Source organism: Gekko japonicus, unplaced genomic scaffold (genome assembly GCF_001447785.1).
Source record: "Gekko japonicus isolate JY-2015 unplaced genomic scaffold, Gekko_japonicus_V1.1 scaffold417, whole genome shotgun sequence".
NCBI lineage: Eukaryota > Metazoa > Chordata > Lepidosauria > Squamata > Gekkonidae > Gekko > Gekko japonicus.
In genome coordinates, this window is record NW_015164194.1 from 170120 (window position 1) to 197363 (window position 27244).

The 27244-nt window shown below is 42.0% G+C and overlaps 1 protein-coding gene across 1 annotated transcript in view; it reads right to left on the minus strand.

The window, feature by feature from the left end:
• The window catches only part of ERICH1 (glutamate rich 1), a 126800-nt gene that overhangs the window by 88536 nt on the left and 11020 nt on the right, over window positions 1-27244 (minus strand). The window contains exon 2 of the mRNA XM_015408304.1: window positions 18901-19038. Within this exon, the coding sequence (XP_015263790.1) occupies window positions 18901-19038 (138 nt within the window). The remainder of the gene's footprint in view (window positions 1-18900; window positions 19039-27244) is intronic.

Sequence of the window (27244 nt, forward strand, 5' to 3'; positions counted from 1 at the left end):
TCCCATATGTGGTGGGAGTGTAGAGAAGTTCAGAGTTTCTGGGAGAAAGTGACAAAGCAGCTTTATAAGTTCTTTACAATAAGGCCGAAGATAGACTTGAAACTGATGCTAAGCAGCACTTTAGGCAATCAAGGCATTGGAAAAGGAGGACAGGACTTATTTAAAGCAATGGTGTTAGCTGGGAAAGCCGTAATAGCATTTGGATGGAAAGATAAAACCAAATGGACAGTAGTAAATTGGCAGAATTATTTATTTGAATACATTCAATCAGACATAATAACTATTACTAACCAAGAAGAACAATGGGAAGCAAAAATAGGGAAGATTAAGAAAAAGTGGCATTTGTATTTAAAATGGGTCATGGAAAGTCAAAGGTCGGACATTCAGTGGAAGCTCTTAAGTTTGTGCCCCTGGCTAGAAAGGATAAATAGTTGAGGGGGGGGGGATAGGAAATAAGAAAAGGCAGAAGAACAATATGTGAGAAAAATAACCATCCAAGTTATACTAAAACTCCCTACCTCTGATTACAGAACAGGAATAATCTTTGGCTACGAATTTAAAGAGAAAAAGGAAGAAGAAAAGTATGAAGGACGGGAGGAAACAGAGGAAGCAAGAAGGACAGAAGGAGGAGGATCTATATAAAGGACTATTGCCGAAGACACAGAAACAGTTATAAACTTTGAGGAAGGAGGAGGGAGGGTAGAGAATACAATATGTGTGGGAATAGGGATGGGCTTGATTGTAATATGGAAAAATATAATTAAAAAAAAGAGAGAGAGAGAGATATCCATCTGCAAATCTTCTTGCCAGCGAAGTTAATGTGCCATAACTGCACGGTTATCCAGTCCTAAAATCAATTTACGTAAAATTGCTATCAACCCCTTGGTCGAGGCCGTGTACGTCAATAAGAACTTTTCCAGTCCGGAGTAGGGTCTATCAGACGTTCCCTTTGAGGCCAGGAATTCCGTTAGATTTTTTAGCTGAAAATAACTATGCCAAGAAAAGCGCACCCCAGCTTGTTCCTCAAAATACATTTTTTCTCAGATTTTCCTGCATAATACTAGATCAGACATTCGAGAGAATCCCGCTTGTAACCAGTCTCGGTAGACCCCAGGCTCTTGTGCTGATGGGAACCACGGTTGATTCACGAAGGTAGAGAACGGGGAAATGTCCGGGATCAGCTGTGCAATCTCAAACAGCACTCAGTCCATTGAAGCCAATGGGCTTGGAAGAGTGTAACTCAGCTAAAGATTACACTGTCCATCCTTTGAATAGCCACTGGAGTTGGCTTTTTTCCTAGGCTTAGTTTTCAGGCTCTTTTCATACCTCTAGGTTTTTTCCTCCCCAGTGACTGTCATTCCTACAGCTAGTTACTGGATCACTAGTTGTCTTGTATCAGCTCCTTTTATGTGCTGTAATGATTTGCCTGCTTCTGATGCTTTGCTATTCAGTTTGTTCTGTTTTCTGCTGACTTGCTTTCAATTTATTTTGTGACAGGGATTTAATATTTTCAGAGAACATTTGCTGTGCTTAATGGTTTGAATGCAGGTCTTTAATGGATTCTGTTATAATGTTATTACCTACTGTTTTAATTTTATATAGAAGCAGGCTCCAGAACATTGTGCTGAGAGCACATGGTCCAAATGTCTTGTGTTTTTTTTAAGTGAACAAACACCATGTATTTAGTCCTTTCACATTTGGTTCACGGCACTTGTTTGCAATGCCCAAAATGGAATTTATGCTGGGAAACGGTGCATGCTATGGATTCAAATGGGACAGTCTTCTCAGCAAAATCACCTTTGAACCTCCCTAGAGAGGTGAACTTTTCAGAAATTTTGCAACCCTTTATGCAGTACTCCAATCTAGGTTTATTTCACTACTTTAAGATGCTTCAATAGATTGTAGAAAATGTGGTTAAAATAAAGCATGTACATTTGTATTGTTTAGTATATTTCTACAAAAATCAGATCCTGTCTAGCATGATCAGAACTGTATTCATGAAAGTAAATTTCCTGCCCCCAGCTGTGCCCCCTGATTCATGCCCCTGGGGTAACTGCACCCAAATGAATAGTAGGGTGAACAATGGGGGGCCGTAGGAGCAATAAACAAAAATCCTTCCATCACTTCCCACTCCTAGATGTATCCTGCCATTGGAAAACATGGTTATGATCCAAGCCAATGATTACAAGAATATCTAATTTCAGGATAGAATGAAAGCAGGGGCTCCTGGAGATATTTAAGTATGCCTTAGATTTTGCTGGTTGGGAAAATAAGGAGGGAATCAGAAGTTGAATTGGATACAAAAGATCTGCCTCCCCCCTCACCACCTCCCCAGTGCAGCATTCTATGTGCTATGCAATTCCCAGAGAAGTAGAAAGAGTGAGGTGGGTAAGGTCGGTGATTCAGCCCTTGGGAATAAAAACTCTTCTGCTTGCAGAAATTGACTCAGGATCCAACCCAACATGCAGATCTTTATAACATCAACAACATTCAGAAACAAAAGAAACATTTATAAAGAAAAAGCAGAATATTCTGGTAAATGGCCTTATAATCCCTCTATACTATAAAGCTGATTTGGGGTGGCATCTCTCCTATGGGGTGGCAGGATTCGATTCATGCCAAAATCAGTTGGCCGCCTGGACTGCCACTCACAAATGGGCCCCTGGTCACTGGCTGGGTTGGCTATGTCCCGCCCACAGAGGCAGCAGGTGCAGGAACTCAACTCACAAGACAACTTCACCTCAGGCACACAGGATAGATGCTCTGGTGACTCTGGCGCTGATGCTGGAGGGTGGCGAAAGCTGTGGTGAGGGAAGGGACAAGCCAGGCGGGCCTGGCCCGCTGAGCACTTGAGGGGAAGGGAGAAGGGATGAGGATGGTCACTCTGCCGCTGTTGCTGGGGGTCGGGACAGGCGTGCTGAGGGAAGGGAAGAAGCAGGGCAGCCTTGCCCGCTCCCCCCTGCATCGGCGGCAAGACCTGAGCGGTTCCCAGCCACCGGGCCTGCCGAGCCTCCCGCCCAACGGCCAGAACGCTTTTACTTTGGGGGGATTTAAATATCCCCCATATATGTTTTCAACTTTTTAGATTTTTCTGCACACCTGGGGACTGCTCCAAGTGTGCAGGAAAATCTCTCTGCCCCCCAAGTGCCCCCAATGTGTGGATTTAGATATCCGCACGGAGGGAGCAACTTGGCTATTAGATATATAGATAATTCTGCTTCGTGTGGCACCATGTTACAGCTGAGTACCTGTGGGGTTTTTAAAACAGAATACAAGTAGCAAGGCCCATGTTCCTTGACAATATACTGACACCCCTTTTGGCACTTCTGAACTAATTATTCTACTATCTCCTAATGCTAGGAAAATAACTAAAACTCAACATCATTCATTTTATTAAAAAGGCTTCTTGTCAAACAGGCCAGTCAAGTTCTCCAGTCAGGGACTGGATTACCCCCACACAGAGGTCATTTCGGGGGGGAACGCGGGGGAATGCAGTTCCCCCGGGTGAGGTGCAGGGGGCGGGGCACATGACGAAGCCCCGCCCCCTGCTTACGGCCGCCCCACTTCCAGCCCTCATTCAGCCAGGAGGAGGCAGGAGAAGAGGGAGGGTAAGTAGCTTCCTCCCCGCCTATCCCCACCCCTGCCTGCCTGGGGCCAGGGAGGGCCTTGGCGGGGCTTCCTCGCACTCCCGCTGGCCTTGCAGGTCTACCGCTGGGCCCCTGATGTCAGGGTGTGTGGCATATGCTAATGAGTTCTGCTAATGAGTTCCCCTAGCTCTTTTTCTACGAAATGACCCCTGCCCCCACATCATATACAGCATCCAGCATACTGCTCACACTATGAGAGTACTAATCACTCCGAGCAATAAAATCAGCAGTCAGAATACGTAACTAGTTTTCTCAGTCTTGCTTGGATATCTCAGAGAAATAATTAATGCTACATTCATGGAAGCATGGAGACAGTAGCACAGCAAACATCAGCATTCTAGTCCAAAAACCATCACCAAAGAACATCAATGCACAGAAGCAAAGCAGTTATGCGACTGTAAACCAAACACCAGGACAAATGTGCGTGCGTGTGTGGGTGTGTAGGGCACCCACATAAATAAAAGCCTGTAAAACATTTACAAAAGGGATATAAAACAGAGAAATATTAATGGAAGGGTGAATTATAATGAACAAAACATTAGGTGAGGAATAACAGTTTACATTTTGCTACATTTAATTTACATAAACCCCCGTAATACAATTTTTAAAACAGCCTCAAGTAACAAGAGGCCAAATAATATTCAACAGGAAAGATATCCTAGATGGCGAAGAAATATTACTTACCCCAATGATTTAATGGCAAATATTACATTAAATTAGGGCCACTTCCACCAGGAAGTTATTCAGTGTCATTCTAATGGGTCTAAATATAAGCAAGGCTCTGCTAATGAGGGACAATCAGAAGTTTAGGAAAAAAAACCCATTTATAATTAATTGCAAGTAAAGTAACAAGAGGGAGGGAAGGCTGCATGGTATAGCCTGATCTGATCAGTTCTTTAAAGCTAAGCAGGGTTGGTACTTGGAAGGGAAGCCATCATGGAAGGTTATGGCAAACCACCTCTTCTTCTCACCTGCCTTGAAAACCCTTTGCTAGGGTCACCGTGACTCGTTTGAGACTTGATGGCACTCTCTCTCTCACACACACGATAACAGGAGAGTTATTAATAAAAACCAGTCTCACATATGACTCTAAAGGATTATTTTCAGCATATGATTGTATATTACTGCACCATGCTAAATGCTAGATGTTTTCCCATAACCAAAAAAACATAGCCACTAGAAATTCCACTGATACTATGGCTGCAAACCACTGTTATGCAACCTTATCTCTTAACGCCAAAAAATTGGCTTGGTTCAGCAGTATTTTTAACTCTCCAGCTGAGATACTAACTTCAAAAAGCAGGTCAGTCAGTTTGAACTGATTTAGATCACTTAATGAAGGATAACACCACACAAGTGGTGGAACTGTCGCTCAGCAGTGTAGAGGATCTGCTTTCTTTGCAGATGGTCCCAGGTTCCATCCCTGGGATCTTCATTTTGAAGGATCAGGCAGTTGGTAAGGTGAAAGATTTTCACCTGAGATCCTGGAGTGCTGCTGCCAGTCAAAGTAGACCATACTGAGATTAATAGACCAACGGTGTGACTCACCATATGGTAAATTTCACATGTGTTCACTTTTTGTATTAATTTTACAGAGATTTATGAAGTATTTTTCTTCAAATTAAATTTAAGTTCCTCATCAAAGGCTCCTGAGTAAGCTCAATAGTCACAGGATAAAAGGACAACTCCTTTTGTGGATCAAAAACTGGCTAATTAATAGGAAACAGAGAGTGAGTATAAGTGGGCAATTAACTCAGTGGAAGGTGGTAAGCAGTGAGTTACCACAGGGATGTGAGATCTTGGAGTTGTAGTATATAACTCACTGAAAATGTTGAGACAGTGTATGACTGCAATAAAAAACGTCAATGCTATGCTGGGGATTATTAGGAAGGGTATTGAAAACAGATCAGCCAATATCATAATGCCCCTATATAAATCAATGGTGCGACCTCATTTGGAATACTGTGTGCAGTTCTGGTCACCACACCTTAAAAAGGATATTATAGCTTTGGAAAAAGTGCAGAAAAGGGCAACTCGAATGATAAAAGGGTTGGAACACTTTCCCTATGAGGAAAGGTTAAGGTGCTGAAGGCTCTTTAGCTTGGAGAAACGACGACTGAGGGGTGACATGATTGAGGTTTATAAGATTATGCATGGGAAAAAGCAAGTAGAGAAAGAGGTACTTTTCTCCCTTTCTCACAATACAAGAACTCGTGGGCACTCCATGAAATTGCTGAGCGGTCGGGTTAGAACGGATAAAAGGAAGTACTTCTTTACCCAAAGAGTGATTAACACATGGAATTCACTGCCACAGGAAGTGGCGGCGGCTACAAGCATGGACGGCTTCAAAAGGGAATTAGATAAGCATATGGAGCAGAGGTCCATCAGTGGCTATTAGCCACAAGGTATAGATAGGGGCTCTGGGGCAAGTGATGCTCTGTCTTCTTGGTGATTGGGGGGGGGTCAACAGTGGGAGGGCTTCTAATGTCCTGGCCTTACTGGTGGACCTCCTGATGGCACCTGGTATTTTTGGCCACTGTGTGACGGAGTGTTGGACTGGATGGGCCTTTGGCCTGATCCAACCTTGGCGTCTCTTATGTTCTTATGTACTAAGATGGTGTCATCGCTGATTATTGCAAAAGGTAAATTACTTACTAAGCTTGAAGACAGTGACCTTTGCAGAATTCTACAGAGCATTATACTCTTCTAAAGCCCAATCACATAACTTCATCTCGAATTATATACAATCTCATCTTCCTATAAAAACTTTAGAGGAGACCCATAGAGAAATGTTGGACAGACCTATTGAAATCCAAGAAGTTCTTGACACCATCAAGAATCTGAAGAACAACAAATCACCCAGCCCGGACGGCTTTCCTCCGGAATTCTACAAGAAATTTGCTCACATCCTAGCTCCACCTCTACAAGCACTTCTTGATTCTGGCACTCTCCCTCCTTTGTGGAATGAAGCAACTATCATCGTCATACCAAAGCAAGGCAAAGATAATTCCTCACCGGTGTCATTCAGGCCCATCTCACTTCTGAGCTGTGAGTATAAAATCTTCACAGCCATCATGACCAGATGACTAAATACCTTCATAACGAATTACATTCACCCAAGTCACGTGGGCTTTCTACAGAGCAGGGATCTGACGGACAATACTCTCAAAACCTTGAACAATATTGAAGCATGTGCTACTTCCAAATCACCAACTCTTCTGCTTTCTCTTGACATTCAGAAAGCCTTCGACTCACTAAAAATTCCTTATTTGTATTCTATACTCCACCAAATAGGATTTGGAGACAAATTTCTGCACCTAATAACATCTATATATTCCAATCCAACAGCAAGAGTGCGGGCGAATGGAGCATTTTCTGACTACATTCCAATCAGTAGAGGCACAAGACAAGGATGCCTGCATTCACCTCTTTTGTTTGCAATTGCTTTGAAACCCTTGGCCTCTCAGATATGTTAAAATCCTGGAATACGTGGAGTCACACTTGGAAATAATGAATTCAAGATAAGCTTATTCGCTGATGATATGCTCCTATATCTTACAGCTCTGGGAGAGTCCCTTTCTCATCTTCAGAAAGCTCTGTGTAACCTTGGGGAAACATCCGGTCTAAAGATTAACCACACTAAATTGTCCATCCTGAATACCATATAGTCTGAAGTCCAATCTTGCCAAAAACTTCGATTACCCATGGTCTGACACCTCTATCCCGTATCTTGGTATACAGATTCCGTCTAACATGAAGGATGTACTAAAACTCAATCACCACAAGAAATACCAGGAGATTCAAGCAGACCTACGAAGATGGGACAAGTTATCTGTCTCGTGGTATGACAGATTTCATCTGGTCAAATCCTTCATTCTTCCCAATTTTTTATTCCTTTTTCCAACTATCTCTTTAAGACTACCAATGGAGACACTTCATCAATGGCAATCCTCATTTGATAAGTTCTTATGGCAACACAAACTTCCTAGAATCAGCTCTACCACACTTCGGAGCAGCAATAAACAGGGTGGCTTAGGTTATCCTGACATCAAGACATATCACAATGCCTCTCTTTTGGCAATAGTGGTCAGACTGTTAAAAGCAGACAATCGGACGATGTGGACTAAATCCTTCCTTAAGTCTCCTGAACCCAGGTCAATAGCAGGGATTATTTGGAATAAGACTTCAGTTTGTCCAACACCAATCCACGAAAAGGTGTTTCTCTCTGATATTCTTAAAACCTGGGATATATTTTGAGGTAAACTGGTACCCCCGCTTTCTCACTTTTCCACTTTTTTACACCAAGAATGGTTTACACCAAGAATGGTTATCACCTATTTTGCTGCAAACCAATGTCACTCAATTGATAGACATTGCTTCAAAAACAGATATTCTCTCAAAAGTGGACCTTGAACGGAAGATAGACCACAAAATCCCATGGTACTTTTATCTCCAGCTAAAGCACATGGCTTCACAACAGAAACTTCATGCAATTCTAGCTGCTCCCAAAACTGTCTTTGAAAGTCTTCTTGATGACGCAAGCTCAGGAAAAAAAGGACTAATCACCAAAATATACAACACTCCTCCAGTTCAACAAACCTAAATGGCTGAATTATCAAAGATCTTGGTATCGAGACTGCAAAATGGAACTTTCTGAAGAACAATGGTCTACCATATGGTCCAACTCACTTATCAAACCCTCAGCCATGACAACCATGCTACAAAATTTCGAGATTTTAACGAGATGGTATCTCACTCCTCACAAGCTGGCTCTTATTATATCCTCCAAATCTCCTTTGTGTTGGAAAGGATGTGGGGAGGTGGGGTACTACTTTCATTGTTGGTGGGGCTGTGCCGTCATACAAAGTTTTTGGAAAGAGATAGCATCTCAGAGCCAAATGATTACAGGTCATGTAATTTCACTGATGCTGGAAATGGTATTTCTAAATCTTTGGCATGACTCATCACTTCCTCTGAGCAGACAAGATCTTATTGAAAGTCTTTTAACTGTGGCCAAAACAGTAATCACATTGAGATGGAAATCTCACTTGTCTCCAACAAGGGAAATCTGGCTCACGAAGGTATGGGAGCACTTTCTGATGGACAAAATAACAAACAATCTTTATCAATCAGAAATTTACCCCAAAACGACTAACTTTGTAGAAAAATGGTACCCTTTCTATGAATATACCACATCTCACAATATTTTACCAGAAAACAGACACTATAGGGATCTAGTACTACTCTGAGCATTCCAATCACAAGGTGGAAGTTATTATTTCACAAGGTTAATTTGTTGATATTGAACTAATCACAGAAAAATATTTCTTTTCTCTTTGCTCCTGCACACTATTTCTACAATTCTGATTGCAATGGTTTGTTAATTAGAGTTGCTAATTGCACTACTTTCTTTAAATTTAAATAAGCATGTTTGCATTGTAAATGTATTGTATTATGCTGTATTGTTATGTATTGAATTTTCGATAAAATTTACAATAAAAAAGAGGGAATTAGATAAACATATGGAGCAGAGGTCCATCAGTGGCTATTAGCCACAAGGTATAGATAGGAACTCTGGGGCAAGTGATGCTCTGTATTCTTGGTGCTTGGGGGGGGGGAGACAACAGTGGGAGAGCTTCTAGTGTCCTGGCCCCACTGATGGACCTCCTGATGGCAACTGGTATTTTTGGCCACTGTGTGACAGAGTGTTGGACTGGATGGGCCATTGGCCTGATCCAACATTGGCTTCTCTTATGTTCTTATGTAGTGAACTATTTTTTGGGGGGGTTAACTGTTACCATGTGTGCCTTTAAATGTACTATTTATTCTTTATGCTGATGCTACATTGTCTGTAAAATGTCTTTGCATTTGTGCATGTGGGATAAAGGAATTGCTGTGTCTTGAATTTGCTTGCTTTGCACCTCATGCTTGCACCTGGATGAACAGGGCTTGTGCTGCCTGTGCTAAAGGACACGTGTATACCCGCACCCTCCCGTCATGCCTCGGGACAAAGGAGACATTCGCCATTAAGCTCAGCTTGGAGGCTTGGAAAAACAACAAGTTTCCCACCATTACAGATCTTCGGGACAACATGCAACCCCTCTATCTGGTTTAGAATCACAAAGAACAACATCCGTTATTGCCTTCATGGACCAGGCACATCCGCAAGTCAAAGGTTGCCATAGAAATACAACTTTGACACCTTGCCACATGGCTCCCCATTGAAGTTAGGCTTAGGATTTGAATATCGCCCCACTCTCCTCTAGGTAGAACGTCACAACCCTCCAACCTATAGGTATAGACAAGGGGACGGATTTCAGGTGTAGATTGGCCTTATGCCAACCCCCAAAACTAGGTTTTAAAAAGAGAAACACAGCCTTTGTTTCTCTGGTTAACCCACCATCCCTAATACTTTCACCTTTGCAACTTAAGTATACTGCAGGTGATTCTTGAGGTGTTCTCTGGAGTCGCGACCAGAGAACCCACACGTGTCTGGCAGGACCATTCCGTGTGCTTATAGAGTCCCTAAAGTTACTTTGTCCCCATTCTCGCTGCTGAGGAGAATTCCTTCTCAACTGGAACTCAGATAAGTATAAGCGGGACCCTTCTATGTGTTACCCCATTGTTTGTTGAGGTTGTTATTTTTATTACTGATTGTTTCTGTATCTGCTGCAAACTAAAGGAACTTGAGTGAATCTGTGAATGTATCTGTTTTTCATGTGCTTGAGAACTACTTAGTAAAGGCAACATTTATTCATTAAATCATAGTGTGTTGTCTCACTTCCTGGGAAATAGGAGCGTTTGTTCTGAATCTGCCCTCTGTATACACGGGTAAATTACTCACGCACGCCCACTGCCATACATAAGACAGAGTTGGGCCATCGGAACCATCCTTAGAGGAGTTCAGGTATCATAACTGTCGAGCACTTAACAGGCACCAATCCAGTATCGGATGCATAATCCTTAACATTCCTTCCCAGAACTGAGGTGAAAGAATTAACATGGGCTAAGGCTGTTAGGCCTCCACTTGCACCTCTTGTTGCCCATTACTTTTCTGAGCGGAAGAAGAAGACATTTTTATTTAAAGTGTGTTGCCATCAGGGGCCTGCAATATCACTTCTAGGGAAAACTGGAAGTGATGTGGGGTAGTTCTAGGAATCACTAGACACTCTATGGTAAACCACCAAGTTTCCAGTGATTCCTAGAGCCATCTTTCATAATTTCAAGTTTTTTCCTGGATGTGACATCACAGCATACTCAATGATGCGCCCCCCGCAATGTCCTCACCCTTGAATCTAATCTGAGTCCATAAAAAAGTTCTTTCTGCACTATCTGGTATAAGTTCAGACTTTTTTTTGTCCTTCCATTACTAAAGAATATTTTGTTTTTACTGCACCAAGCAATGTTTCCAGGAAAGCAGCAATTCTTTTATGGACCTTCTTTTATGATCAAGAGTTTCTTTCTTTATTTTATTTAATTTATTTATTTTCACAATTATATCCCGCCCTCCCCGGTGGGCTCAGGGCGGCTAAGAGGCCAGATCATTAGTCTAGCCATAAGTAAAAACATATAAAAATATAATAAAACATTAAAACTAAGACTAAAGTGCTCTATCCAGTTACTAGTGTCCTAGATCCAAGATGGTATCCCCACGACTCGAGCTGGTATTCTTTCTTGGTATCCTCACAAGCTTTCAGGGGAAGGAAAGGTCATCATCTGAAAAAATGGTTCAACATTTCTGACTCAAGAACAATCACATTTAGTTAAATAAGACTGCGAAAGTTCCAGGTTAGACCATGTTTTAGACTTGTGAATTATAACTTTTTCTCTAACCTCAATTGAAAGCCACAAGTTGTGTTTTGGGTCAAGAGAATGGTATTGCTTGCTAACAGTACTTTTTCACAAACATTCATTGAGGCTACTAGTGACCACTTTTAGTTAAAAACCAAACTTGTTTGTGTCAAGCTGGCATCTTAGACAACTTCTTAAAAAATTAGAAATTGTTAACTCTTCTAATAGAAAAGCCTTTGTTGTTAGTTAAGTAGGCTTTTAAGATTTTTAAGAGCATCACATTTCTCAGAAGCTATATAAAGATCTGGATTGAAGCAGCTATGTCTTCACAAAAATTCCTGAGTCTGAGGATTCTTTCAAGCATATCACATGTAGAATGTCATCTGGTTGGAAAATATAGGATTATTGGCTTTTTAAATTAAAGCTTTTTCATTATTAGAAAAAAGGGGCTCGAAGTATTTAACAAAGCAAAGATGCTTTTCCCACTATATTACTAATGGACCGATGAGCATAAAATTAGTTCTTTATTGTCTTCGCATAATATAGAAATTCTGGATCCTGTAGCAAATTTCTTTTATGAGGTATCTAGGAGGAGAGGCTCATATTAAGGCAATTCGGAATGTGATACCCCTCCAGCCTATCTTGAGGCTCTATGCTGCATGTGTATTTGATATTTTATGCCAATAAAGGTATTGTATTTGTATTTGTATTTGTACTAATGGACCTATTTTTTCATAATATTTTCAAGAGCAAGTTGCAATGTATGAACTTTCTGCACAGTAACACTTTCCAGTCACCTATGCGCTGCAGTGGTCAAAGTGCACCATGCTTCAAGCATCATGCTCTGAATCAGCTTTTTACTGAACTGTACAGTGGTGTCATTAAAGCTTCATTCATGTTTAATTGTGAAATGAGAATCTGGCTTCTAATTTAGATTGCTGGATTTTTCTAAATAAAAAAATCAGGCAATGCTGTGTTGTGACATCAAAACAAAGTAAGAACATGATTAATGCTACTTCCCTGCCTCAGCTTTCACTCTGTTCCTTCATAAGCCAGATGGTGTGCCTTAAGGGGCTTATCCTAAAGAAGTGTTTTTAAATAAATAGATAATAACAAAAATACACTGGAATGGCGAGAGTTCAAAATTAAACAGCTTGAAGTGCTGTGAAGACACTGATTTTGCTACCAGCATTTGCCGAATGATAGTTAATCTGTGGTCTGAATACTGAAGCTACATTTATGTCCTTGTCAAAAGCACCAGCTAAGCTACCAAAGTGTTTGAAAAGGATGCTGTCAAAACAGCAATTCCAACTTACTCTAAAGAAGAAAATGAGAATGAGACCTTGACTCAATTTTCCTTGCCACCCTTTGGCTTCTTTCACTTAGAACCCCATGATATTTGTCATCTCCAAAGTGGTACCATCACTTCCACAGTTGAGCTGAATGTTTTAGTTTTTCAAAATGTTACTGCTTTTCTTAAAATGTAGTGCTTGCAATTTTGTAAATGGCAGGTTTCAGAAGCCAGATCCTAGCTCCACAATTAGCTTATATGTGCAGAAAGAAAATAGCCAGCATCGTGCCCTCATCCCCGAGCCTACATGTCAGTCTGGGAACAAGCAGACTGCCTCATACCCCTTCTCCAAACATGGGATGCAGTACAGAGTGGTTTGGAACAAAATATTGATTGTGGAGAAACCAGAAGTCAGCAGATGCAGGTGCCTTCAAACTCAATGAAAAACAGAACTCTATGTCCATGTACACACACATCCAGTCCCTAGGAAAGGAACATGTGCTTGTATAGGGGTAGCACAAACTAGAGCTATTTCCAATATGAGAATGGCTGCATAAGAGTCAGGTGAGAAATGAGCCTGAGAAGAACAGACGTAAATATATATGTGCAGGGGTCATTTCTTGGAAAAAGAGGTGCAGGAGCTTATTAGCATAACTCATTAGCATAACTTATTTGCATACGCCACACACCCCTGACATCACCAGAAGTGTGTCAGAAGGCAACACCCACCGCTTAGGCTCCACTGGACTGTTTTGGATTGCGAGCTATTGGGGGGGGGGAAACGTGCAGATCTGTCCTTCCAGAGGGGGGAGAGCTTGTATCTGTTTTGTGCCGGGGGACTCTGCAACTTACCTGATTGCTTCTAGCTCTGAATGAGGGCTGCTGGGAGCAGGGGGTGGGGCTTGTTGCATGTGCCCGCCACCTGGGCTCTTTACTGCCGGAGCTCCGCTCCTGTGCGCTCCTGCAGGAAATGACCCCTATATATGTAAATAGATTATCAACTACACTATATTATGAAGTTTAGTCACTATACTAATATACTCTCCTGCATTCACTATAAAACAGCAGATGGGGGAAGAACAGTTTTGCCCAGATCAGTACCCATGTCAGGCCTGTCACATGGAGATCATTCCCTACATGTAAAACTCTGCAAAACGCAGGAAGGGATTGTTAGAGTCTGTTATATTCATGGATCCCAATTTCGCACAATAAACTCTAGAGAGGAAAAGATGAAAGGAAAACAAGCATAAACCAGCAAATAACTTTACTTCCCCAAACACCTATCTAAGGGACAAAAAAGAGATGGTTGAAGTCAAGGCAAAAGTATAAGACAGTAAGTAATTGCAATAGTCTCATGACAATTTATGTATAACAATCCAATAAAGCCATTCATGTTGTGTGTTGTTGTGTTACCTCTAAACTAAATGCTCAAGTGAAGCTACTGTTAACTCAAACTGTATTCCTTCCATGTGGCCAGTCTAGAGCCAAACAATCCAGTGGAAGGAGACAGGTGAGGAACTGCCAAGAAAGGACCAAAAGGTATTGTGGAATAAATTGGGAAAGGTATTTGGAAGGGAGTTCCTGACCAAGTAAGGAGGCTATGGGAAATACTAGCTAGCAGGCTGGCTGGCTGAGAACAGGAGATGGAGAAGCTAAGATATGAGGTAACGGAGGGTTAAATATGAAAAGAAGAGCAGAAAGGAAGAGAAGAAAATGCACTCTGCTTGTCTGAAAGGTATAGTGATTTTGCACTTGTAATGCTGAAATGTGGTCTGGCAAAGGGGAAGCAAGGCAGTTTTGGGATGCTGGGCTATATTAATTCATTTTGGTACAAGAAAGTATACCACAACAGGGCCCCAATTCTACTATATTAATAAGAGGCTGTGCCAAAGCAAGATCCTTTGCCAAGATAAATCTGAAGGCTTTTTACCTCTAAGCACATCATGTCCACTGATAAGGATGTATATTCAATGAAGCTCCAGGCAAATAGAGTAGCCAAGTTAATATTACCTGTCTCTCAAAAGATGAGAGCAGAGAAGAATGGAAACATTCAGGGGGGAAAATGACAGAGATATTGAACTGCATTTGCCTAAGTATATTTTATATTTAACCAACAAATAACTTTACTCCTCCGAACACCTATCTCCACGTAGAGAAGTTTTTCATAAAACAAAATTGTTGATTGAAACTGTGGCCACAGTTGAAGCTCTGAGAACATGTAATAGGTACTATTGCAAAATGCCTGCCAGGCGGGTACGGTTAACCACAAAAGAGACCAAGACAAGCCAACCACCAATACAGATCATCTGATTACAACACTAGTATTGCTTCTGCCTTCTGTAAGCATTGTTATAAGTACCTGATCACTTACTAGCACTTTATGATAATGTAGAGTTATGTTATTTGTTTTAAGATTGTATGTAATTGGTTAAGGTAAAGGTAAAGGTTCCCTTGCTCGAAAGCCAGTCGAATCCAACTCTAGGTTTGCGGTGCTCATCTCCGTTTCAAAGCCAAAGAGCCAGCGCTGTCCGAAGACGTTTCCGTGGTCATGTGGCCGGCATGACTAAACACCAAGGTGCACGGAATGCTGTTACCTTCCCACTGTAGCGGTACCTATTTATCTACTTGCAATTCCTTGCTTTCGAACTGCTAGGTTGGCAGGAGCTGGAACTAGAGACGGGAGCTCACTCCATCATGCGTCACACTCGGGTCTCGAACTGCTGAACTACCAACCTTCCAGAGCCTGCAGTTCAGCGTCTTAACCACTTGAGCCACCGCAGCTCCATGTAATTGGTTACCTATATGTTTAATCTCTTTGTAAGCCACCCTGAGCCTGCACTGGTGGGGAGGGCGGGGTATAAATTGAATAAATAAATAAATAAGGTTATTCACGAACTCTTTCGTTTCTCAACAGTTTTCTGCACTACATCCACAAGCATTTTTTCTCCTTGTCCTCTTCTTCCATTGCTTTCTCAGCTCCTTCTAGCATGAGCTGTGCCATGTTGAATCCCACAATATCCGTCACCTCTACTTTCATTGTCTCATGTTTTAAGAAGTTAATTATGTTTCTATACTTTGCGGAATATTTCACTTTTATTCTTAGGAACAAAGTCCTTAAAGTACTTCATAACTAAACTGAAAACAATCTGTCTTCTCACTGGGAAGTCATCATGTTTCCCCAAAAATGTAGTAATGAAAACGGAAAAACACAAACTGCATTCACAAAAATCAAAGAAATACTGCCTTTACTGACCAGGTTTTTTTTAAAAAAAACTGACAAATTACTGACCAAGATGAAAAAACTGACTTTTTACTTATTTTACTGACCATTTCCCACCCCTGCAACTGATAATGAAGCTCAACACATCCTCCTGGGCTGTACTGAGACCAAGGTTTCTTCTCTCATTACTAATTGCTGCTATTGTTATTTGGGATCTGAAATCACTTCAGTCTCCAAGATATAAGGACAGATGGACTCACATTCTAGCCGTTTCTGAACAAGTGAGCAGTGACTCATGAAAACTGTGTTGATATTTTCATTTGTTAGAATTGGAAACAGGAATCTCTTCAAGTGAAATAATGTGCTGCCAGACTGGACATCCACTCACTGATAGTGATGATAATAAAAAATTTAAAAAGCGGGGGGGGGGTGTTTAATGTGAAGAAAGGCAACCAGTGAGGTGGGAGGGGACAGAGGGAGACCATGTGTTGAACTGGATTATATGGAACCATAAATGTATTTTTAAATACTTAGCCATCTACTTCCAGTCATTCAACCATGGAAGCCAATCCAAGTGTTGTAATCCCTAATCAGGGTCTTTTTGAAAGAAAATAAAATTCCAAATTGGCACAGAAAAAGCTAATCTTAAAAAAAAACAAAACACCTTTCAGAATAAGTCAAAATAATTTCCCTTTAATTCCCCTTATCCTATATGCATCTCTTTCCTGCCCTCCTTCCTTTTTTAGCGTGTTGTGTGTGTGTAAGCAGGTCAAGTAAACAGCAGAGCAGGGCTTGTCAGAAGAATCTCCCCCCCCCCCCCAAAATCATACATGCACAGGAAGTTTATGCCTAAAATAAAACTTAGTTGGTCTTAAAGGACTCCCTCTCTTTCTTGTGCGCTCTCTCTCTCTCCTTCCCCCTCCCTCCCTCCCTCTCTCTCTCTCCAAATGAGGGAAGAGAGGTTTAGCAACACAGCAGCAGCCCCAGAAGAGGAAGCAGGAGAGAGCATTGAGGGAGCTTTTATCTGGTGTGCATGCTCTCTTGTTTTCCTCCCCCCTCACTTTCTCCCCAGAAGAGAAGAGAGGCTTAGAAACACAGCAGCAGCCCCTGAAGAGGAAGTAGGTGAGAGCGGAGGGAGCTTTGCTTTGGTGTGAACATGTGCACTCTCTTTTTCCTTCTCCCTCACTTCCACCCTAAAGAAGTTCTTGTGGGTCGGATTCTAGCCCTGCAGGGGCTGGATGCGGCCTGCAGGCTGTATGCTTGACACCCCTGCCCTAGACACTTAGATGGCGTGCATGAAACATGCAAGTTGCATTACCAGACTTCAGATTTCTATGCAGCAACAACATGCCTAATGGTAAAGAAACATATCACAACTATTCCAGAATTCTCACTTGATCACTAAGGTCACTTGCAAATGAACTACCAAGTACTTCACAGGTCCCTAGACCTAGTTTTACCAATCTTATGCATACAATTTTCTACACGAGCAAACCTAACATATACAAATGCATTTATAGCATTCAAAATTTAATATCCATGGTTGAAATCTTTCAACCTTATCAAAGCACTAAGAATAGTTAGGTGTTAAATGGTGACTAGTAGGAATAAAGGAATACTTAAAATAAAGAACCAAGAGGTTAGGTAAGTGGCCACATGAATAAATGAAGGAATCAGCCTACCATTACAACACACTAAGTCATAAGCACTTATCGACAGACTTAATTGGCTTATGTATTGGCAAAAGGATGTTGGCCAAAACACCTTAAATATGTGTAAAATCAGCACCTATTATTTTCATGCAAAATGCTCTGTGAATTTCCTACAGTTCTAAGAACCACACAAGGAGCCTGTAGGACTCACACCCAACCAACACATCAAGCCAAAGGTCAGCATCACATATTGTAGTTCACCAGTTGCTGGACTGTTAAGTCGTGCGCTTAACAAAGAAGTCGGAGAGTGATTCAGCAAGAATGCGGTTTATTCTTCAGCTCTGTTACTTCTCCGGACACGGTACAACGATCGCCAGCCAGAACCCATCATTCGAAAAACTCATACACTGGCTGCTCTATATTTAAACATTCCCGGCTAATGTAGCCACACCCACTGTACAGTAAGCAACCTATGAGGTTGAAGCAATAACAACCAATCACAAGCGATCCCGCTCTGCACGGTGATTGGCAGACACTTTCTGGGCTAGGGCTCCTATTGGTTACACTAGGATCCTAGCCCAGGATGAAGCTCAACATGGCATCTCAATCAGGCGATTCACACATCAGTATTTACAATCAAGTCTCAATGGCACAGTTCACATAGTAGTTATATACAATGCAATACATAACATGGACAACCTATTTGTTAATATTATTAGCCTTATTGATTTGGAACTAAGAGCAGACTCAAGTGGAATTATCTATATACCATTAGATGGACACATACAGAGAACTGGGTGTTTAAAAAGCACCACAAAGTCAAGATCTCCTTGCATTAAGACTGTTAGTGCATCTGAAAGAAGAATATGCTATGCAAAACCTCCTGTTCACATTCTAGGTATTACTGTATAGTCAGAGAACAAGCAGTCCTGCATTCATATCTGAGGCAGTGCGCTCTCGAGAAGACTGTAAATTGGTCCTGTTCTTGGCCTCAATTGTCCCCCCTTTCCCCCCCCAAAAAATCAGTTTTTGAGGCAAGTGAACATGGGGACCTCAGCGCAGTAAAGGATGGAATACTTCCATTACACATTAGTTTTTCTAAAAGTGCAAACAGTTTGACATGTGAAGTATCATCGCAGCCAAATGGCAGAGGTTTGGCAAAATCTTAACATAGCAGATATACCACAGCTCAGTGTTGTAGACCCCTGTAACTTGGTGGTTCTCCAAATAACCTACCTACTTCAAATTTACAGATCTAAACACTGGCTTCTGTGAAAACCATGAAGCGCAATATCTTACCTGAAGCATCACAGTCACTGTCATCATTACTCTCAGAGTTTTCATATTTCACTTCACTGTTAGCTTCCTGTACATAGTCTTCAGGAGGAGGAGTCACCGTGTACATTTTTCTTGGAGGCAGAATCAAGCCCTTTTTGTCTAGAAGATAATAAAAGACTATTGAAACTAAATTACATATCATGTATGTTTGTGATCCAGGATTAGATCTGTATTTTTAAAAATGTATTTTTAAAAAATTAATATTAGAAGCAGCTGGGAGGTGGATTTGGACTGCAGACATGATGCTGATTATGGGGTGTTTAACCCCTTTCCCCCATACTTTTTACTAGAGATGTGAAGGCCCGGAAAAAAAACGGAAAAATTCGGGAAAAACCGTTTTTTCCCCGGGTTTTTTCCTGAAGCCTTTTTTGTTTTTTACAAAAAATTGGAAAAATTGAAAAAAGAAAAGAAAAAAATTGATTATGGAACATTTTATTTTAACATGATGAATAAAATATTTTAAGACAAGGTGTTCAAATATTTTCCAAATCATTTCTAATATATATATATGGTGTCAGATTGATCTAATTTCTGTGCACTGAGGACAAGCAAGTCCTAGGTTACAAACTGAACTCTCCAATGCAAGAACAAGATGCATTTCTTCCTTTAGGAGGTGCTATTGTACGAGAAAAGAAAAAGGTTTCAGTTTTGTTTTTGCATGTGGGCGGGTATTCTGTTTGTAATAACTGTTTGGATACACTATATTTTTAATATGCTAGTTGTGATAATTTCATGCCAAGTAAAAATGTCCATAGTCATATTTTATGTTCCTAAAGTAACAGAATGACTTTTAATCTAGAAAAGACAAAAAAATGCTAATGTAGCATTTTTTTTCAATTTTTCCAAAAATGTCCGTTTTCCCTCGGAAAAAAACTGGGGAAAAAACGGGGTTTTTTCCGCGCTTCAAAATTTCCGGAAATTTTACATCTCTACTTTTTACCCAATAAACATTCCCTTCGCCCAACATTTAGTGGGCCTGGAGTGGATCTACCACATAAGATGTAGTACTGTCCTCAACTGTACAGTTCAGTTGACCAGTTATTCCCTTTGCTGAACTAAAAGGTACCAACTACCAAAGGAGGGAAAACAATGTTGAACAAACAGAACCTAGCTACTGACAGTCTATGTTTCAAGTTATTTAACTGTATTCCATATTAATAAAATCTGATTTCATAAATTATAAAAGAAAAGGAACTAGAGTTTTCCAGTTACCAATGCCATTGCATCCATTGGCTAAACTGAATAAAAGGGAGAAGAAGGTTTTTATTGAGCAACAGCATAGAATATTGTGTCCATGTTTTGCCCCAATATATTCACAAATAAAAAGGTTAAAATACTTTCATTTAAATTAAGAACGCTGACCATTCAGAAGAGGGGGCTTCATCATCCCTGAGAGGGCCAGGCCTACACAGAACCATTTGTGGCTCTGATCTTCATTCTTCGATATAAATGTATCACCTGACAATGCTGCATTGAACTTCACCAAGAATGTTGATTTCCTCCAGTTACAAACATACTAGGAGTGAAAGTAAAACTCTTTCTCCATTATTTTCAAAACAGAAAATTGCCAGGGTACCTGGCTGCAGGTTCTAATGCTACTATAGTACATTTGGATTAAGACTGTCTTTGCAGAGCTGATGCACTGATGTACACATTAATGAACTGTCAAGCTGTTGTTTTTTAACGCAATCACAAGGTTAAAGACTCCTTGCATGGGCAGAAGTTAGTGAATCAAGAAAAAGGGCATGCTTCTGGCATCTGATAAAGTGGACTCTGACTCAGGAGAGATGGTAGCTGGATGGTTGCAGCAGAGCCAGCTGAAGCTGAATCCAATGAAGAAGGAGTTCCTGCACCTGAGTTGTGGGGGACTGGGGTCTGGGATCAGTAGGGCTGCCAAGTAAGGGCGGGGGGCAAGTAAACCCCCGCTTTTGAGGCCCGATTTCCGCTGCCGCGGAATCAGGCCTCGGGGGAACTCCGCTCCCCGAAGCGCAGCGTGGCTGCGTCACCAGAGGTGACGCAATCACGTCAATCATGTTGGGGGCGTGGCCCTGATCGTCGGAGGGAAAACTCTATGGTTTTCCCTCCGACGATCGGGGCCACGCCCTCAACGTGATCCATGTTACACGTCACTTCTGGTGACATGCTGGTGGCGCGCGTGCACGCGCACTTACAGATCCAGGGACGGCTCCCACAGCCCGGCAAGGATCCCCCGCCAGTAAGTACTTTATACTTGGCAACCCTAGGGATCAGGCTCCCTGTCTTTGGAGGGGCAACACTGGTGCCAGTGCCTTGGGTAAGGAGTCTCGGGGTGATGCTGGATCCCTCACGTACTATGGAGGCCCAGGTCACTTCGGCTGCCAGATTGGCCTTTTACCACCTCTGGCTAAACAGGCAGTTGGTTCCCTATCTCACCCCTCGGGAGTTAGCTACAGTGATCCACGCAAATGATTGGGTTACAGGTTGGATTACTGTAACTTGCTCTATGCAGGGCTACCCTTGGGCCTGATTTAGAAATGGCAGCTAGTGCACAATGCAGCGGCATGCTTGCTGATGATGTCTTCACGGGTATGTATTCATCCGCTGTTGAACCAACTGCACTGGCTGCCGATCAAATACCAGATCCGGTTCAAGCTTATGGTCTTAACCTTTAGAGCTCTATGTGGCCTGGGAGTATCATACCTATGGGACTGCCTCTCCCCATATGAGCCCTGGAGAGCTTTACACTCTTCTGATCAACATCTCCTGGTGATCCCCAATCCAAGGGACATCCGCTTTGCCTCAACCAGGGCAAGGGCTTCTTTGGTCCTTGCCACACCCTGGTGGAACATGATCCCACCCGAGACCAGGGCCCTACGGGACTCATTACATTCCGCAGGGCCTGTAAAATGAAGCTGTTCCACCAGGCTTTTGGTTGAGGTGGCGGTCGTTCAACCATTCTTGCCTCCTCTGTTTATGGCTCCTTCCCAGTGCCTTGCTGTTTTAAATAATACTACTGGGCACTGGAGTTTTTTTGGGTACCTATATTCACCTGATATGAGGCATGAGGGTTTGTTATTGTTTATTGTGCCATCTATTGTTTTATTGATTTTTATTGTTTTTTATGTTTTATGGACTTTATGTAGTAAGCCGCCCTGAGCCTACTCGTGGGATAGGACAAGGTATAAACTATATAACAACAACAAAAATAACTTTTGTTAGCCTTTAAGTTGCCAAAAGACTCTCTCATTAGGGCTGCAGTACATTCATTACAGCTGGCTCTCGGGCATTTTCCAACCTACATTTGTACAGAAACCAATATATCTGCACAGTTATACTAAAAAGTCAAGACCCGCTTCTGTCAATAGGAGCACATGAACTCCAGTCCAGCTAGAAGGTACTCCTAGTTTTCCCTGCAGCTTTGTTAAACTAATGGAGGGAACACTTCTGGAAAAAATTACCAACTGTTAACATATAAGGTCCCGGTCACACGGGCCGGAAAATGCAGGGTGGTGGTGGGGGAACATAGCTGTTTGCCCCGGAGCACAGTAATGTGCAGCAGCCCGATCAAATGTCCCGTGGAGGTCCCGTGGGTATGTCGTTAGGTGCCGATCACACGGCTATCCAGCAGCGCGGCAAAGAAGCGTCATGGCACGATCACACTGGCAATCACTAGGCGCCAATTCCGTGGCAAATGGGAATTTTTTCCCCTCACCACAGTGTGTGCATGTGCTGGTGGGCGTTTGTGCACATCCTGTGGAGACTTAAAATAAACAACAACACACATCCGGTTTGCGACGGGACATGGGCGGACATCGGATGCCATGGGATTCCAGTGGAAACGTGATCAGACGCCCGCCCTTGCCCCACGTTTTCCGGAAACTAGCACATTGTATGTACTAGTTTTTTACTCCATATCTTCGGCAAGAAGCCACAGGTTAGCCACGGGTGCACTACGCTTCCCAGATGTTGCGGTGTGATTGCGCCCGGAAAATCCGCCTATCATCCATATCTTTAGCACGGAAAATGCTTCATGTGAACGAGGCCTAAATATGGCATAAATTAGTAAAAACAGAAATCCTCTTATTTTCACCTTGTGGAGTAGAGGAAAAAACACGTGCAAAACACCAGTTTTACAGTACACTCCTGGAAAGCCTGTTAAGAGCCTTAACATGGCCATGCTTGCCAAAACGCACTCACACAATTATGCAGAAGATATTGAAATACACAGCTGTTGAGAAATGTAAGAACTGTCTATTCGCACAATAATTGCTTTGATCAAGAATTCTCACTGGTCATCTGCTCATCAACCTCCCCTGCACACACAAAAAACCTGCTGGTCCCATAAAACATCCCTCTCAAAAATCTCTACAGGAAATTTCAAAAGTTTGGGCATGGCTTATTTTGTTCAGTAGAAGAAACAAGGATACTTCCAATTTTTTTTACAATATCAAAACATGATTTTCTTGCTACTTTGTCCCAGAATACTTTAAGACCCTATTTAAAATTCTTCAGAAGTTCAGAAGAGGGGGAAATTCAATAAAATGCAAACTGTTTAGTCATGCGATCTGAAAGCAGACATAAGCCAAAATTAATTGAAACTATTCAGTAACTTCATTTCCCTAAATTCATGCTAAACTCCTCAAACTGCCAGGTCTTGGGGCTGATTTCTTCTATCACTGTTGATTAATAATGAAATGTTAATCAAATGCTAGCATTAATAAGAAGCAAATGTGAAATCTCGTAAGGGGGTTAGACTCTATTGGGACAGTAATGTGTGCTCTTAAAAATACAGAATTGTTAAACACACTGAAGTTTCCTAAAGACATTCTCATTCAAAAACAAAAAAGCAATTTGAAAAAAGAAAATTCTGTTCAAAACTTAGAATAGCTTCTCCTGACTTCTGCCAGGTAAGGTTTGCTCTTTTTAAATTGAAACTAGAGGTTCATCTCCCTTTTGTTGTTGTTGTTCAGTCGCACAGTCGAGTCTGATTCTTCACGACCCCATGGACCACATCACGCCAGGCCCCCCTGTCCTCCGTTGTCCTCCGGAGTTTGCTCAACTCCATGTTTGTTGCATCGATAACACTGTCTAACCATCTAATCCTTTGCCTTCCCCTTCTTCTTTTACCTTCAATTGTTCCCAGCACCAGGGTCTTCTCCAGTGAGTGCTCCCTTCTCATTTGGTGGCCAGTATTTGAGCTTCAGCTTCAGTATTTGGCCTTCCAGGGAACAGTCAGGGTTGATTTCTTTTAAGATTGACTGATTTGATCTCATTGCAGTCCAAGGGACTCTCAAGAGTCTTCTCCAGCACCATAATTCGAAAGCATCTATTCTTTGGCGCTCAGACTTCCTTATGGTCCAACTCTCACGGCCAAACATTAAGAACATGAGAGAAGCCAATGTTGGATCAGGCCAATGGCCCATCCAATCCAACACTGTGTCACACAGTGGCCAAAAATACCAGGTGCCATCAGGAGGTCCATCAGTGGGGCCAGGACACTAGAAGCTCTTCCACTGTTGCCCCCCCCCCCCAAGCATCAAGAATATAGAATATCACTTGCCCCAGAGTTCCTATCTATATCTTGTGGCTAATTGCCACTGATGGATCTCTGCTCCATATGTTTATCTAATTCCCTCTTGAAGCCGTTTATGCTTGTAGCCGCCACCACCTCCTGTGGCAGTGAATTCCATGTGTTAATCACTCTTTAGGTGAAGAAGTACTTCCTTTTATCTGTTCTAACCCGACTGCTCAGCAATTTAATTGAGTACCCATAAGTTCTTATATTGTGAGAAAGGGAGAAAAGTTCTTTTTTCCCTACCTGCTCTATCCCATGCATAATCTTATAAACCTCGATCATGTCACCCCTCAGCCATTGTTTCTCCAAGCTAAAGAGCCCCAAGTGCTTTAACCTTTCTTCATAGGGAAAGTGTTCCAACACTTTTATCATTCTATTTGCCCTTTTCTGCACTTTTTCCAGTGCTATAATATAATATCCTTTTTGAGGTGTGGTGACCAAAACTGTATAGAGTATTCCAAATGAGGTCACACCATCGATTTATACAGGGGCATTATGATAGTGGCTGGTTTTCAATTCCCTCCCTAATAATCTTGAGCATAGTGTTGGACTTTTTTATTGCAGTCGCACACAGTCTCAACATTTTCAGTGAGTTATCTACTACGACTCCAAAATCTCTCTTTTGGTCAGTCTCTGCCAGTTTGGATCCCATCAACATGTATTTATAGTTAGGATTTTTGGCTCCAATGTGCATCACTTTGCACGTGGCCACATTGAACCCCATTTGCCATGTTGATGCCCACTCACCCATCCTTGACAGATCCCTTTGAAGTGCCTCACAATCCCCCCCTGCTTTTCACCACCCTGAACAACGTCATGTCATCCACAAATTTAGCCACTTCACTGCCTACTCCCAACTCCAAATCATTAATAAACAAGTTAAAAAGCATCAGACTCAGACTGAGTACTGAACCCTGAGGTACCCCACTGCTTACCACCCTCCACTGAGAAAATTGCCCATTTATACAGGGCCCCACTGCCTCCCTGGCTGGTTTCCTGCTTCTAGTGTATTTGAATAAAGTTTTATTGTTGGTCTTTATGTTTTTTGCTATATGCTCCTCATGTTTGCCTGATCCCTTTTATCAACCTCACTGAGACGAGCTTTCCACCGCTTGAAGGAATCCTTCTTATCTTTTACAGCTTCCATTACTGTTTCCATTACTTTCCCATTACTACTGGGAATACCATTGCTTTAACCATAAGGACTTTTGTTGGCAGGGTGATGTCTCTACTTTTCATTATGCTGTCTAGGTTTGCCATAGCTTTCCTCCCAAAGAGCAGGCATCTTTTAATTTCATGGCTGCAGCCACCATCTGCAGTGATCTTGGATTCCAGGAATGTTAAGTCTGTCACTGCTTCCATGACTTCCCTTTCTATTTGCCAAGGAGTGATGGGGTCAGATGCCATGATCTTAGTTTTTTTGATGTTGAGCTTCAAGCCAACTTTTGTGCTCTCCTCTTTCACCCTCACCAAGAGGCTCTTTAGGTCCTCTTCACTTTCTGCCATTAGAGTGGTATTGTCTGCATATCTGAGGTTGTTGATGTTTTTCCCAGCAATCTTAATTCCAGTTTGTGATTCATCCAGGCCGGCATTTCACATGATGTACTCTACATATAAACTAAGTAAGCAGGGTGACAATATATATCCTTGTTGTACTCCTTTTCCTATGCTAAACCAATCAGTTGTTCCATATCCAGTTCTAACTGTTGCTTCTTGACCCTTATACAGGTTTCTCAGGAGACATGTGAGGTGGTCTGGTACTCCCATCTCTTTAAGGACTTGCCATAGTTTGCTATGATCCACACAATCAAAGGCTTTAGCATAGTCAGTGAAGCAGAAGTAGATGTTTTTCTGGTACTCCCTTGCTTTCTCCATAATCCAGCAAATGTTGGCAATTTGATCTCTAGTTCCTCTATCTCTTCAAAACCCAGCTTGTACTTCTGGCAGTTCTCTATCCATGTATTGCTGAAGCCTAGCTTGTAGGATCTTGAGCATGACCTTGCTAGCGTGTGAAATGAGTGCAATTGTGCGATAGTTTGAACATTCCTTGGCATTGCCCTTCTTTGGGACTGGAATGTAAACTGACCTTTTCCAATCCTGTGGCCACTGTTGCATTTTCCAAATTTGCTGGCAAATTAAGTGCAGCACTTTACGAACATCATCTTTTAAGACTTTATATAGCTCAGCCAGGATACCATCGCCTCTGCTAGCTTTGTTGCTAGTAATGCTTTCTAAGGCCCATTTTACTTCACACGCCAGGATGTCTGGCTCAAGGTCCGTGATCACACCATCGTAGTTGTCAAGAACATTGAGGTCCTTCTTGTATACTTCTTCTGTGCATTTTTGCCATCTCTTCCCAATTTCTTCTGCTTCTGTTAGGTCCCTACTGTTTTTGTCCTTTATCATGGCCAGCTTTGCACAGAACGTTTCCTTGATTTCTCCAATTTTCTTGAAGAGATCTCTAGTCCTTCCCATTCTATTGTTTTCCTCTATTACTTTGCATGGTTCATTTAGTAAAACCTCCTTATCTCTCCTTGCTGTTCTCTGGAAATCTGCATTCAGTTGGGTAAATCTTTCCTTTTCACCTTTGCCTTTCGCTTTCCTTCTTTCCTCTGCTATTTGTAAAGCCTCATCAGACCGTCACTTTGCTTTCTTGCATTTGTTTTTCTTTGGGATGGTGCTGATTGCTGCCTCCTGTACAATGTCACAAACCTCCATCCATAGTTCTTCAGGCACTCTATCAAATCTAGT